Source organism: Chlorocebus sabaeus, chromosome 20 (assembly GCF_047675955.1).
Source record: "Chlorocebus sabaeus isolate Y175 chromosome 20, mChlSab1.0.hap1, whole genome shotgun sequence".
Lineage (NCBI taxonomy): Eukaryota > Metazoa > Chordata > Mammalia > Primates > Cercopithecidae > Chlorocebus > Chlorocebus sabaeus.
The window spans coordinates 135704266-135718479 of record NC_132923.1 but is presented as its reverse complement, the minus strand read 5'-3'; the positions used below and the strand labels follow the sequence as shown (position 1 = coordinate 135718479).

Below are 14214 nucleotides of genomic sequence, written 5' to 3'. Positions count from 1 at the left end.
TGGCTGCCTCTGTGTCTGCACTTGACCCTCCTCCAGCGTCCGCCTCAGACCCCTAGTGAAGTGGCGGGAGGAGTCAGGAGGGAGATCCCAGGGTCCATCCTGGTGACCAGGCCTGGTTGCCAAGTAAAAGGATAAGGGTTTGCAGTTACAGCCTCGAGGGATCAAAATACGGAGCTTCCTCCCTACCAAACTGAAGTAAGACAGCTCTCCCCACCCTTTGGGAAATTAACTTCTAGGGAAAGAAAAAGAGACACAGTTGCTGGAGCCCATCCTGCCCATCCTCCATCTGGGACAGTAGACAGCTTAGGCAGGGACCAGCCTGCTCAAATCAAAAGGCTACGGGGGAGGCTCCCAGTGGGCCCCTGGAAGCGGTGAGGGGTGAGTCCTTGGAGCCTGCCCAGTGGGCTGTGAGGCAGGCTCTCCATAGGAACTGGGGGCTGGGGGCCTCAGCTGTCCCTAGCCCAGCCTGCACAGCCTGCTCCACCTGCCTGGGCTGGGCAAGGGAGGGATAGAGACAGGTCCTGAGTGCTCACATCACCACTGGGGCCAGCTGTAGAAGACAGCCTGGGTGGCTAAGCACATCCCCTCAAGGCTCTGCGTGAATGAGGGGCCGTGGCCAGCAGTGGGGGCGCCTGGAGTTGAGGCTGACACCATCCAGGAAGAAGAGCTTGTCCCAGGTTGGGGGCACCCAATTCAGTACAAGCTACACTCGTTCCCCCAACGGTGCACCCTTCTCTAGCTCTCCTACTCCAATTTGCTAAATGAGTCTCCCAGAAGCCAACTGTTGGCCAGGATGCAGTGAGGATGGGGCATGGAGGGACACGCAGAGTCCAGACTCTGGGCACTTGGACCTCAGCTTTCAGAGCCCTCTGGAGGATCCAGCTGGAGACGCAGAGTCCCCTCTCGTCTGTGGGGGTCCATATCCAGGTGGGAAGATCCTGGTCTGGCTGCACCAGGACCACTGTGTGCCCATGTGTGCCCAGCAGGGGCTGTCCTGGCTCCAGCCTTGTGTCTGGGTCCCCATCTCACCCCTGTGACACAATGGGCGAGTGAAGCACTGAGCCAGGGGCCTCTCCTGAACTCCCAACGTGGGCAGAGCAGGGCGGGGCCTCCCTCATGGCTTCTGGTCCAGAGATCCATAGCTAGCTTGGGGTGAGGGGGGGCACCACAGGCCCAGTCCTTTTTATTTATTTATTTTTTAATTTTTTTTTTTTGAGACGGAGTCTCACTCTGTTGCCCAGGCTGGAGTGCAGTGGCGCCATCTCGGCTCACTGCAAGCTCCACCTCCTGAGTTCACACCATTCTCCTGCCTCAGCCTCCAGAGTAGCTGGGACTACAGGCGCCGCCACAAGGGCCGACTAATTTTTTTGTTTTTTTAGTAGAGACGGGGTTTCACCGTGTTAGCCAGGATGGTCTCGATCTCCTGACCTTGTGATCTGCCTGTCTCGGCCTCCCAAAGCGCTGGGATTACAGGTGTGAGCCCGGCGCCTGTCTTTTTTCTTTTCTTTTTTTTTTTTTTGAGATAGAGTCTCGCTCTGTTGCTCAGGCTGGAGTGCAGTGGCGCGATCTTGGCTCACCGCAACTTCCGCCTCCCGAGTTCAAGTGATTCTCCTGCCTCAGCCTCCTGAGTAGTTGGGATTACTGGTGCCTGCCACCATGCCCAGCTAACTTTTTTTTGTATTTTTAGTACAGACAGTGTTTCACTCTATGGCCAGGCTGGTCTCGAATTCCTGACCTCCTGATCCGTCCGCTTTGGCCTTCCAAAGTGCTAGGAGTACAAGTGTGAGCCCCTGTACCCGGCCTAATTTTTGTATTTTTAGTAGAGATGGGGGTTTCATCATGTTGGCCAGGCTGGTCTTGAACTCCTGACCTCAAGTGATCCACCCACTTCGGCCTCCCAAAGTGATGGGATTACAGGCGTGAGCCACCGCGCCCGGTCCCTCGGCTAATTTTTTTTTTTTTTTTTTTTTTTTTTTTTGAGACAGAGTCTTGCTCTGTCATCCGGGCTGGAGTGCAGTGGCACCATCTCGGCTCACTGCGACCTCTGCCTCCTGGGTTCAAGCAATTCTCCTGCCTCAGCCTCCCAAGTAGCTGGGACTACAGGTGTGCGCCACCACACCGGCCAATTTTTGTATTTTTAGTGGAGACAGGGTTTCACCATGTTGGCCAGGCTGGTCTCAAACTCCTGACCTCACATGATCCACCTGCCTCGGCCTCCCAAAGTGCTGGGATTACAGGCGTGAGTCACCACGCTCGGCCTAGTCACAGTTCTGAGGGGACAAAGAGGGCCTCCGCTCCCTCCTCTCAATCTTCAGCTAGGCCAGGCTGTCACTTGGGCCCTCCAGTCCTCAGTTTCCCCCTGCACCCAGCCAGGCCAAGCTGCAGAGGCGCCCGGCCCGGAGCTGGGAGGGGGCGTGGCGGGATCCGCGCTTGCAGCCTCGGGACGGAAGGGGGCGCGCACCTCCCCGCGGCGGGGCCTGGGGGCGGGACTGGAATGGGCGGGGCCGCGGGCCGTGCTGGCCAATCAACGCCCAGCCTGGCGCCAGGACCCGCCCCCTCGCCGCAGCCCCGGGGGTCCTGGCCGGGCCCAGCCTCCGTGTCCGGCCCCGCGCGGGAGGGGCGCAGCCTGCGGGGCGGTATCGGGCCCGGGTCTGGGGACCCTCCCGGCGGCCTGTAAGCACCGCCGCCCGGCTCGGCGCCGCCCGGAACCCCTCGGCAGTCCCGTCACGTCTCCTCCAGATTAGGCATTAACTCGGGTGCAGCCGCACTTCCGGGGGGCCGCGGCGGGGGAGGGGCGCCTGCGGGATCCAGACCCCCCCTTCCCTCCCCGCCCCCTCCCGGGCCGCCCCCTCCGCGCCCCACCGCCGCGCGGGGCGCCGCGTCCCGGGGCTTTGTTCGCGGCCGCCGCGGGTCGCAGGGCTCCGGGCGGGCCGGGGGAGGGGGGGGGAGGGAGGGAGGGGGAGGAGGAGGGCGCGGGGAGGGGTGGGGGCGGGGAGGAGGGAGGGGGAGGGGCGCCGCCGGGGCCCCGCCCCCGCCCGCCCGCCCGCGCTCCGCCGCCTCCGGAGCCGCGTCCCGTCCTGTCCAGTCCCGTCCCCGGCGCGGCCCGCGCGCTCCTCCGCCGCCTCTCGCCTGCGCCATGGCCGGCCCGTCCCGCCCGGGCCCGCTGCGGCCGCTGCTGCTGCTGGTGGTGGCCGCGTGCGTCCTGCCCGGAGCCGGCGGGACGTGCCCGGAGCGCGCGCTGGAGCGGCGCGAGGAGGAGGCGAACGTGGTGCTCACGGGGACGGTGGAGGAGATCCTCAACGTGGACCCGGTGCAGCACACGTACTCCTGCAAGGTGCGCCCACCCTGACCTCTGCCTCCCCTCGCGACGCCGGCCGCCCCGCCGGGACCCCCGCCCCAGGCCGTGGGAACCAGCCCCGGTCGCTCCGCAGCCCCCGCTCCGGCTCCCTTGGCGACCGCCAAGCCCCGGGAGGGGGGGTCGCCGGGTCCCGGGAAACTCGCGGGCGCCGGGGAAAGTTGCTGCACCGCCGCCGTCCTCCGCCCGCCGCCCCCTCCCTCCTCGCGGAGACAAGTGCACCTCGCCCCGGGACTGCGGCTGCCTCACGCCCTCCCCACCGGCCAAGGAGAAGGAGAGGGGCCTGGGGCAAGGGGCCTTTGCCCGGGCGGGGAGCGGGGGCTGGGCCTGGGGTCCGCTTGTCCCCCTCCCCAGAGGCCTTTCCCAGGGCTGGAGGGGGTGGTCAGGAGAGAGAAAGGGGCTCACAGCCTGAGCTCCCCAACCAGGAGCCAGGTGGGGGGTGCCGCAGTGGCGGGGGGGGGGGGCGTGCAGGAGCAGAGAAGTGGGCGGGGCCGTTGCCTGGCCTCGAGTGCTTGGGGGCAGGGCCGGTGCCCCATCGCGCTCCTGCGGGAACCGGGGCTCCCCAGCCTGGGGAGGGGAAGTTTGCCCGGCTTCTCCTTCAGGTGCTTGTGGGAGCCCCCGGGGTAGGTACGCCGGGTCCCCCACAATCTTCTAGTAAGGACTCGGGGAACCCAGACCCGGCTCCCCTGTACCCCCCAAACCACCTCCTGGGACCAGAAATCGGCTCGTTTCCCCTCCGTGGAGGTGGAGAAGGTGGCAGCTTCTTTCAGACTGGCCGGTGCGGGCTACAGCTGGGCTCCCCCGCCGGCCCCGTCTCCTCCACAACGGCCAGGGCACTTTGCCAGGTCCCTGCAGGATTTTCCCGACTTCCTCCCCGCTGCTCCTGGGTGTGGCTGGGGTGGGGGAAGGCGATGAAAGCCACCAGGCCCTCCCCCGGCCTGGGTCATCTGCCTCCTGGAGCCTGCTGTTGGGGGGCGTGGAGGAGGTCTGCCTAGGCAACTGGAGGGGGTCCCTGCGGATGCTGCAGTCCTGAGGCTCCCAGCAGGGGCTGCGCAGTGGACAGGCCAACCATTGTCTCTCCCCCCATCCGGCAGCCCCAGCCCCCCAGATCTCCTGAGGAAGGGGCTTCTTCTCCTGGCTTTGTTCTCAGGGGAGTGCGTGGGTCCCTGACCCTGTGAGGGCCACCAGGTTGGCTGTAGGTTTTACCACAGGCAGCCATCAGAGCAGCTGCCCTCAGGGCCCCAGGAGCCGAGAAGGTGGAGGGTGGGGCACCGTGCGCTGCCCAAACTTGATTTCGTGGTTCACAGGCTGCCCTGACTGCACAGACTATAGGAGCCCTAGGAAGGGGCATCTCAGCCCAGCCACAGGGCCGAAGGAGCCAAGCGGGCCCCTTACCCTGAAGCCCCGACCCCCTCCTCCACTGCCCAAGCTTGCCAGGAGGAGGGCCCTGAGCAGTGGGCCGGTGGGGAGAGGATGGGAACGTGGAAGGCAGGCACCCCAAGCCAGGTGGGCCCCCTTCCCAAATTCAGCCTTAACTGATAGGGACATTATTGGAGCTGGGGTGGCTGAAAATGGTGACTTGGGGGAGGGAACGTGTTTACAGGTGATGCATCTCTGAGCGTTCCTGCACGGGCCGTGGTGGCCAGCTTGTGCTTCCCCCGGCTTCCACCCAGCGGGCTGACCCAGAGGTCTCCCCACATCTCTGCCCAGGGCTTGAGTCTGCTGTGGACATTTGTCCTGAGCAGCTAAAGCCCCCAGTCTAGCCCCTTCGCCAGGAGAGGACTAATGACACCCTACCCCCATGTCCACCCCAGGTTCGGGTCTGGCGGTACTTGAAGGGCAAAGAGCTGGTGACCCGGGAGAGCCTGCTGGACGGCGGCAACAAGGTGGTGATCAGCGGCTTCGGAGACCCCCTCATCTGTGACAACCAGGTGTCCACTGGGGATACCAGGATCTTCTTTGTGAACCCTGCACCCCCATACCTGTGGCCAGCCCACAAGAACGAGCTGATGCTCAACTCCAGCCTCATGCGGATCACTCTGCGAAACCTGGAGGAGGTGGAGTTCTGTGTGGAAGGTGCGTGGTGGGGGGCTCACGTGGGGGCTGCTGGGGGTCAGGGCAGCGGCCAAGGTGGACAGGTTGTAGGGGTCGCTGTGAGGGGCCCTTTCGTGCTCTGCTGGGGGCTGCAGCACAGGGTGTCTTGTAGACTGACCTGTGGTCTGACTGTGTCCCACCTTATTCTCTGCTTGCCCCTCCCCGGCTCTCCAGCTGCATCTCCAAGCCCTCACATTAGACATCTTTGGCCCTCGAAAAGATGGGCCAAAGGCAAGTCCCAGCACTGCAAACGGATGGCCTCCTGCCTCCTCCCCTCCTCCCAGCTCTCCACACTTCCTCCTGGAGGCCCCTTCTAGGGAGAAGCTGGACAGGTGAATGTCCCCAGCTGTTTAAGCGCCTGTGTTGGCCCAGACCTCCGTCTAGATGGGCCCACGAATCCAGCACCCCTTGCCGTGGGGGTCAGGCGGGAGGGCGAGGCTGTGCGGTGAAGGTTTCTGCGGATTTGGAGGGTGTGTGATTTGCCATCGAGAGTTCTTGCTGGCTGTTCCCATGGCTCTGCCGAATGGCCGAGGAGTGGCCCTCCCTGACCCCAGCCTGGTGGGGGCAGAAGTCCCATGACAGCCCCCCCAGGACAAGTCCCAGTTGGGGACTGAGATTGTTGGCTGGGGAATGTGGCAGGGAAAATATAGGAGGTCCCCGTCGCCCCCACATCCTGTCTGCTCCCTCATGGCTGCCTGGGAAGGGATGTGTTGGTGGGGGGTCCGGAGAATGCTTCCTTCCCAAGGCAACGGCAAGGGTCCTGACTTCCTGTCTCTTCGATTTGCTCCGTTGGCCAGCAGGAAAGCGCAGGAAACTGCTGCCCTGACGCTAGCCTGGCTCTTGAGGGGTCCTTGCAGGGTTCTAGACTGTCTACTGCTCTTGCCTTCTGGGGGCTGTGCAGGGGGAGGGGCAGCACCCAAAATAGGGAGTGCTGCGGCCTCTTCCCCAGCCTGTGGTCAGTGGCCCCCAACCTGCCTTCAGGGTCCAGGCCGCAGTGGAGCACAGAGGAGGGTCCCCTGGGTCCTCCACTGGAAGGACACGATAACCTTGGCCCTTTTCTGGGCACTTGTGGTCTGGGGAAAAGATGGGGCATTGTGAAGTCAGGATAGGCTGTCGGGAGCTGAGGAGGGGCTGCAGAAGGAGGTTAGGGCGAGGACAGGTTCCTATCCAGGGAATCATTAACCCCACAGCCAGGCAGGTCTAGCCTGAGGGTCCATGACTTAGTAACCGAGGACTTGCTGTAAGGTCAGAGGGCATGCGGCAGGAGAGTCACCCTGGCAGAACGAGGCTCTGCGTCTTAGCAAAGCAGCTCTACGCATGCCAGGCCCTGGCTCTGGAGCGAGTGCCCAGGCTGAGCAGAGCCAAGCGCTGGGAGGAGGGTCCATGGGGAGCCCCTGCCAGGAGGGTGTGGCTTAGCCCAGCTGTGCACAGTCACGCTCAGGGACAAGCTCCAGGTGGAGAGCCTGGGACCCATAGCCAGTATGCAGTTTGGGGAGCACCTGGGAGGGGCTGTGGTCACCGAACCCCCCTGGGGTGGGGCTGGCGAGGGGAGGGTGGGCCAGGGAAGAATGTCATGGGAGGGGCCTTGCAGATGAGCCAGGGGCCGAGGGGAGCCTCAGGAGGGAAGCAGCATGAGGAGTGGGGTCCACTGGAAGGTGCCGGGGAGCCCAGGAGCTTCCAGTGGGACATGTGGGGCTCTGCTTTGGAAACAGACCAGGGATATCTCGGGGGGCTGGGAGCACTGGTGCCAGGACAGCGTAAATGCCTCCCAGAAGCCCTGGGTGACCCCTGAGGGACAAGGTCCCTGGAGCTGACCTGGGAAGGGACAATCCTGGGTACCTACCCCTCTTCTCACACTGGGTGGGGTGGGAGGTGGGTCCACCTCCTGTTCTGTAGGAGATAAGGGTATTGAACCCCACCGTGGGCCCTCTGGTAGCCAAGGCCTCACCCTAGTGAGGGGGATGGATGGAGGGGGCTTGAGGCTAGCTGACCTCTCCCTGTCAGACTCTGACCCCACCTCCCGGGGCACAGGATGATGTCTGGGCAGTCCCTAGTCTTCGGAAGCTACCCCTGAGGCCACTGGGTCCCACCTTTTATGGGGAACCCCATGCTGGGGTCAAAGTTCCCTCCTCGATCCCCGGGTGGGGGAGGGCACGTCCTCCCAGGCCACGCCCCTCACCACCCCTGCCCAGACACCGCCTGAGGTGCACCTGCTGCTGGACCACACCTGGACTCAGGTCTACTGAGGACTTCTTTCCTCAGTTTCTCACCTGGCCCTGCCGGGTCTTCCTGGCCCTGCCCAGCCGAGGCCCCTCCCCCAGTCGATAGCCCTCAGGAAAGGCTCCTCCCCCCTTCTCTGCCTAGGGAGCCACATTCCTGGCATAGCTAAGACAGGTATGTGTCCCTCCCTCTGCACCACCTTTGGGCGGGGGAGGCCCATGCTCCCTCCAGAAGGAGGCCCCCCCCCTCCTCCCCGGCTTTGTCAGGGAAGTGGCCTGGCCTCCGCAGTGCTAGCTGCCCAAGGCTGGTGGCTGAGCAGGCGACTCCTCCGGCCCTTGCCACCCTGTCCTGTCTGGGCACTGCCCATGCCCTCCCACCCACCCCACGAAGGCTGGTCCTAGAGCCTCCCTGAAGCCCCCAGGATGGACTCCTGGCTGAGGGCCGGCCAGGCCGCCTGGGGCCCATCCCTGCCTGCTAGGAGCCAGGAACAGAGAAAGGAAGTGTTGTCTGCCCCTGCCGGGGCCTGGCACAGGGACAGGGCAGGGGGCCAGGGTCGGAGTGAGTCTGGCGCCTTCCCAGCCCAGCCCTGCCCAGCTCTGAATCGCGGGGTCCCGGCGGCCTAGTCCTGGCCCTGCCTGTATTCCGGCCTGCGCGCCCTCCCTTCCTCTCTGCCTGGCCAGCTGTCTAGGCCTCAGGACGGCAGTCCTAGGGGAAGCCCAGAGTCCCATGGCCCCGGGGGCAGCATCAGTGCTGGGGTTGAGGGGCCCAGCAGCCCCAGACCAGGCTCCCCTCAGTGTGGGTCAGTCGAGGAGATGGGGGAGGTTTCTGGGGTGCAGGAGGACCTCCCATAGGGCTGGGCCCAGCCCCCTCTCCTGCCCAGGGCTCAGCTCCTGCCCCCAACTCCTCTGCCTTTCTCCCTCAGAGTGGGGAAGGGGCTTCTCTGTTCCTGCCACCCTCTCGTCCCCCCTCCTGACTCCAGGTTCTCATCCTGCCCCCTGGTTCCCCCACCCCCACCCCATGAGCCCCTCTTGGGCCCTCCCCCAGGCAGGTCTGGGCCTGAGGCAGCAGCCCCAATCTCCCTCCTGCAGCTGGGAGGGGTCTGCCGGGTGGGAGGGCCCACCTCTGTCCCTCCCCACTCATCCCTGCCCCTCCCACTCACCCCTGCCCCTCCCCACTCACCCTTGCCCCTCCCCACTCACCTCTGTCCCTCCCAACCCAGGGGTTCCTGGTGGGAAGTGGGGGCTCGGTGCTTCCCTCCTGCGTGAATGGACTTGTCCTGTCTCCGACTTCACCTGGGCTTGCCCCTGCCTTGGCCTGGGGGGGCTTTGCTGGCTGAAACCAAAGGGAGCAAGGTGGTGGGAGGGGTAGAGGAATTGGGCTGGTCAGTTCTGTGGAGGTGACCTCTTTGAGAGGGCCGGGCTGAGCTGGTGGAAAGAACTGTTGGCTTTTTCCAGACCCCACCCCACCCCCTCACTCCCCACCCAGAGAACAGCCCTGGCTCCATTGTTCCTGCAGACTGGAGAGGGAAGGTTGTTCTGGAACTGGGCTCCCTCCCGCTTGTCCACACTAGCCGCTCTGGTGGGGCCTCTGTGCGTGGCGGTGGGGATGGCACCTGCTGCAGCCTCCGGGCCGAGGTGGGGGAGAAGGAGGTTAGGGCAAGGACAGGTTCCTGTCCCTGCAAGATCAGGAGAGGGAATCATTAACCCCACAGCTGGCAGAAGGCAGGTTGGAGCTGCTCTAGAGAGGGGGTGCCTGTGCCTCGGGGCCACAGGTCTGGCCTGAGGTCATTCCAGCCAGGCCCGTGCAGCTTCCTTCCTGAAGGGTTGACTCTGGCCCCCATCACTGCAGGGGAGTGGAAAACAACTGCAGAAGCAGACGCCCCACCCCCAGGGCTTTGCTTCCACCTGTGGGACCCCAGTCCATAGCCCCACAAGCGGCCTGGGTGGGGCAGGAACGGACCCCTCCCTGCAGTCCTAGTTCTGGCACCCCCTCCCCACTTGTACTGGGCTCCCCAGGGCCCCCGAGGCCCAGCTGGGCTGGGGCTGCAGATGTAAACACAATGGTGGCCCACCCACCTGAGGATGGGGTCACCCGGGGTCCCAGGAGGTACCTGCCCCTCAGAGATGAGAAAGAGAAAGCGCGGGGCTGAGTGTCGCCCCACGGACAGTCGCCCGCTGGAGGAGGAGGCTCAGTGCCCGAGCCCCTCCTGCCTGTGGGGGACTGCACTGGGGCTCGGAGCAGTCCTGTGTGCCCCCCAGGCTGTGGCAAGATTGGCTGGGATCTAGGGGATGAGGCAGGTCTCTACTGGAGCCTCCAGCACGGAGGGAAGCTCCCCAGAAGGGGCCTCTCCCCCCAGCGCAGATCCTGGGAACTTCCTCTGAGGAAGGCCCCCTGCCAGGGGCAGCTCACAGCGGGACCTGGGAAAGGGAGATGGCCCCTCCCAGCCCCCTCCTCCTGCAGTCCCCCCACGGAGCAGAGGCGTGGGAGAAGGGGCACGCTCTGTCCTGCAGGCAGCCGGCTGTTTCCAGCTGTGTGGCCTGTGTGTGTGCACGTGTTTGTGTGTTTGTACACGCATGTGTGTGCATGTGCCTGCAGCCTCAGATGTACCAGCCTGTGCACTTCAGAATTCTGGCTGGAGCCTCTGCTAGTGGGCCATCGTTCTTGCCACCCTGTGTCCCTGGGCTCAGCCCGGGCCGGTGCTGCAGGTGTGGGGCTGGTGGTGGGTGACCGTGGCCTGTCCTGGGGGCCTTGGGAGCTGAGCTCTGCCTCTGTCCTTGTGCACGTGTCTTGCCTCAGCTTGCTGTTGGTTGTCCAGTCTCCTGCCCTCCGCTCGCTGCATCCAGTGGGCTGCCCCGTGTCTGGCAAAGGGCCCGGGACCTTCTGCAGGTGCTGCCTCTGAGATGACCAGTGTGGTTTCTGAAGGTTTGAGAGGAAGGGACATGCTGGGTCCCTTGGGGCTGCAGTGAGGACAGGAGAGGGTCCTGGGTCACAGTCCCCTCACATGTCTGCTGAACCTTGAGGCTGACACAGATGCCCACCCCTGCCCAGATGGGGCTCTGTCTGGGGGCGGTAGGGCAGTCTGGGAGTCAGACCAGGCATGGTCAAGTCGGGGTTGGGGCTCTGTCACTGGCCTGAGCCTCCCTGCCCTGCCCCTTGGCAGCCCACCTTGGCCACCTAGCACTGGGCCCTAGGAGAAGCCCCTGTGTGTCCGCAGGTGGGAGGCTCCCATGCACCCCCTGCTGGAGAAGCGCAAACCGATGATGGCTGGTGGGGAGGGGCTGTGCCCCCTTCTCTCCCCAGAGGAGGGTGGAGCGTGAGCAGGGCTCACCTTGGCCTTCACTGATTTGATCATCAGTACCTTCCCCATTCACACACTCACCGTTGGCACCTCCACAGGGCTTCCCAAGGAAGCCAGGAGTCAGCTGTGCATTGAGGGGTGAAGGTCTGTGCAGGGAACGGTGGGAGAAGGAGGCTGTGGACACAGGCAGGAGAGAGGTCTGGGACGCAGTCGTCAGCTGCCATGACCCCACAGCTGGGAGCAAGCTGATTCCTGCCTCGGAGCTGCCATCTCCCCTGCTGGCCATTCCCTCCCCCGTGGGGAAACGCTCCCCCGCACCTGGCTGGCAGCACCTGAGAGCACTGACCACTCCATGCCAGCTCTGTTTTCCTTGGTTAGAGTTGGGGGCACTGAGCGCTCGAGTGTGCGTGCATGTGCGGTGTGTGGGCCGACGGCACCCATACTCAGCCCAGCCTTTCCAAAGGAACTGAGCCCCAGCCCCTCTGGGGCCTGCCAATTGCCAGAGAGCCCCAGTGCTCCACCCTCTCCAGGCCCCAACCCCCACCTTCTGAGGGCAGGATAAGTACCTGCGGGTGCCCAACCAGAGTGTGCCTGTATCCATGCAGGAACATGTGTGGGGTGTGTGGGGAACATGCCTTCCCATTGTATGGGTGGGGGTTGAGGGACAAAATTCATGTTGCACAAAGATGTGGGACGCCCAGTATCTATTTGGGTAGGTAGGGGCACATTAGTGTCTACACAGGCAGGTGGGGGGGAGGTCATCAGTGTCTATGCAGGCAGGTGGGGGGGGTCATCAGTGTCTATGCAGGCAGGTGGGGGAACATCCAGTATCTATGCAGGCAGATTGGGGGGATGCCCAGTGTCTATGCAGGCAAGTGGAGGGCCATCAGTGTCTATGCAGGCAGGTGGGGGGTCATCAGTGTCTATGCAGGCAGGTGGGGGGTCATCAGTGTCTATGCAGGCAGGTGGAGGGCCATCAGTGTCTATGCGGGCAGGTGGGGGGTCATCAGTGTCTATGCAGGCAGGTGGGGGGTCATCAGTGTCTATGCAGGCAGGTGGGGGGCCATCAGTGTATCTGCAGAGAGGTGGGGGGATGCCCAGTATCTATGCAGGCAGGTGGGGGGCCATCAGTGTCTATGCAGGCAGGTGGGGGGATGCCCAGTGTCTATGCAGGCAGGTGGAGGGCCATCAGTGTCTATGCAGGCAGGTGGGGGGTCATCAGTGTCTATGCAGGCAGGTGAGGGGACATCCAGTGTCTATGCAGGCAGGTGGGGGGACGCCCAGTGTCTATGCAGGCAGGTGGGGGTACGTCAGTGTCTATGCAGGCAGGTGGGGGGACGCCCAGTGTCTATGCAGGCAGGTGGGGGTACGTCAGTGTCTATGCAGGCAGGTGGGGGGCCATCAGTGTCTATGCAGGCAGGTGGGGGGATGCCCAGTGTCTATGCAGGCAGGTGGAGGGATGCCCAGTGTCTATGCAGGCAGGTGGGGGTACGTCAGTGTCTATGCAGGCAGGTGGAGGGATGCCCAGTGTCTATGCAGGCAGGTGGGGGGACATCCAGTGTCTATGCAGGCAGGTGGAGGGATGCCCAGTGTCTATGCAGGCAGGTGGGGGTACGTCAGTGTCTATGCAGGCAGGTGGGGGACGCCCAGTGTCTGTGCAGGCAGGTGGGGGTACGTCAGTGTCTGTGCAGGCAGATGGGGAGTCATCAGTGTCTATGCAGGCAGGTGAGGGGCCATCAGTGTCTATGCAGGCAGGTGGGGGGACACCCAGTGTGTATGCAGGCAGGTGGGGGGCCATCAGTGTCTATGCAGGCAGGTGGGGGGACATCCAGTGTCTGTGCAGGCAGGTGGGGGTACGTCAGTGTCTATGCAGGCAGGTGGGGGGACATCCAGTGTCTATGCAGGCAGGTGGGGGGACATCCAGTGTCTATACAGGCAGGTGGGGGGCCATCAGTATCTATGCAGGCAGGTGGAGGGATGCCCAGTGTCTATGCAGGCAGGTGGGGGGACGCCCAGTGTCTATGCAGGCAGGTGGGGGACGCCCAGTGTCTGTGCAGGCAGGTGGGGGTACGTCAGTGTCTGTGCAGGCAGATGGGGAGTCATCAGTGTCTATGCAGGCAGGTGAGGGGCCATCAGTGTCTATGCAGGCAGGTGGGGGGACACCCAGTGTGTATGCAGGCAGGTGGGGGGCCATCAGTGTCTATGCAGGCAGGTGGGGGGACATCCAGTGTCTGTGCAGGCAGGTGGGGGTACGTCAGTGTCTATGCAGGCAGGTGGGGGGACATCCAGTGTCTATGCAGGCAGGTGAGGGGCCATCAGTGTCTATGCAGGCAGGTGGGGGGGGCCATCAGTGTCTATGCAGGCAGGTGGGGGGACATCCAGTGTCTATGCAGGCAGGTGGGGGGACATCCAGTGTCTATACAGGCAGGTGGGGGGCCATCAGTATCTATGCAGGCAGGTGGAGGGATGCCCAGTGTCTATGCAGGCAGGTGGGGGGACGCCCAGTGTCTATGCAGGCAGGTGGGGGGTCATCAGTATCTATGCAGGCAGGTGGGGGGGTCATCAGTGTCTATGCAGGCAGGTGGGGGGACATCCAGTGTCTATGCAGGCAGGTGGGGGACATCCAGTGTCTATGCAGGCAGGTGGGGGGACGCCCAGTGTCTATGCAAGCAGGTGGGGGTACGTCAGTGTCTATGCAGGCAGGTGGGGGGACGCCCAGTGTCTATGCAGGCAGGTGGGGGGACGCCCAGTGTCTATGCAGGCAGGTGGGGGGACGCCCAGTGTCTATGCAGGCAGGTGGGGGTACGTCAGTGTCTATGCAGGCAGGTGGGGGGCCATCAGTGTCTATGCAGGCAGGTGGGGGGACGCCCAGTGTCTATGCAGGCAGGTGGGGGTACGTCAGTGTCTATGCAGGCAGGTGGGGGTACGCCCAGTGTCTATGCAGGCAGGTGGGGGTACGTCAGTGTCTATGCAGGCAGGTAGGGGGACATCCAGTGTCTATGCAGGCAGGTGGGGGGACATCCAGTGTCTATACAGGCAGGTGGGGGGCCATCAGTATCTATGCAGGCAGGTGGAGGGATGCCCAGTGTCTATGCAGGCAGGTGGGGGGACGCCCAGTGTCTATGCAGGCAGGTGGGGGACGCCCAGTGTCTGTGCAGGCAGGTGGGGGTACGTCAGTGTCTGTGCAGGCAGATGGGGAGTCATCAGTGTCTATGCTGGCAGGTGAGGGGCCATCAGTGTCTATGCA

The 14214-nt window shown here is 63.9% G+C and overlaps 1 protein-coding gene across 4 annotated transcripts in view; it reads left to right on the top strand.

The window, feature by feature from the left end:
• The first annotated feature begins 3082 nt into the window (after positions 1-3082).
• The window catches only part of AGRN (agrin), a 38044-nt gene continuing 26912 nt past the window's right edge, over positions 3083-14214 (top strand). For 2 of the 4 annotated variants that reach the window (XR_012089836.1, XM_007981083.3), the window contains exons 1-2: positions 3091-3334; positions 5170-5431. Coding sequence is in view for 3 of the 4 variants with exons in the window: in XM_007981083.3 (XP_007979274.3) it covers positions 3137-3334; positions 5170-5431 (460 nt within the window). In the remaining variant the exon portion in view is untranslated. Of the gene's footprint in view, positions 3335-5169; positions 5432-14214 lie in introns of all 4 variants that reach the window. The other 2 variants (XM_007981086.3, XM_073007977.1) reach the window with 2 other exon arrangements.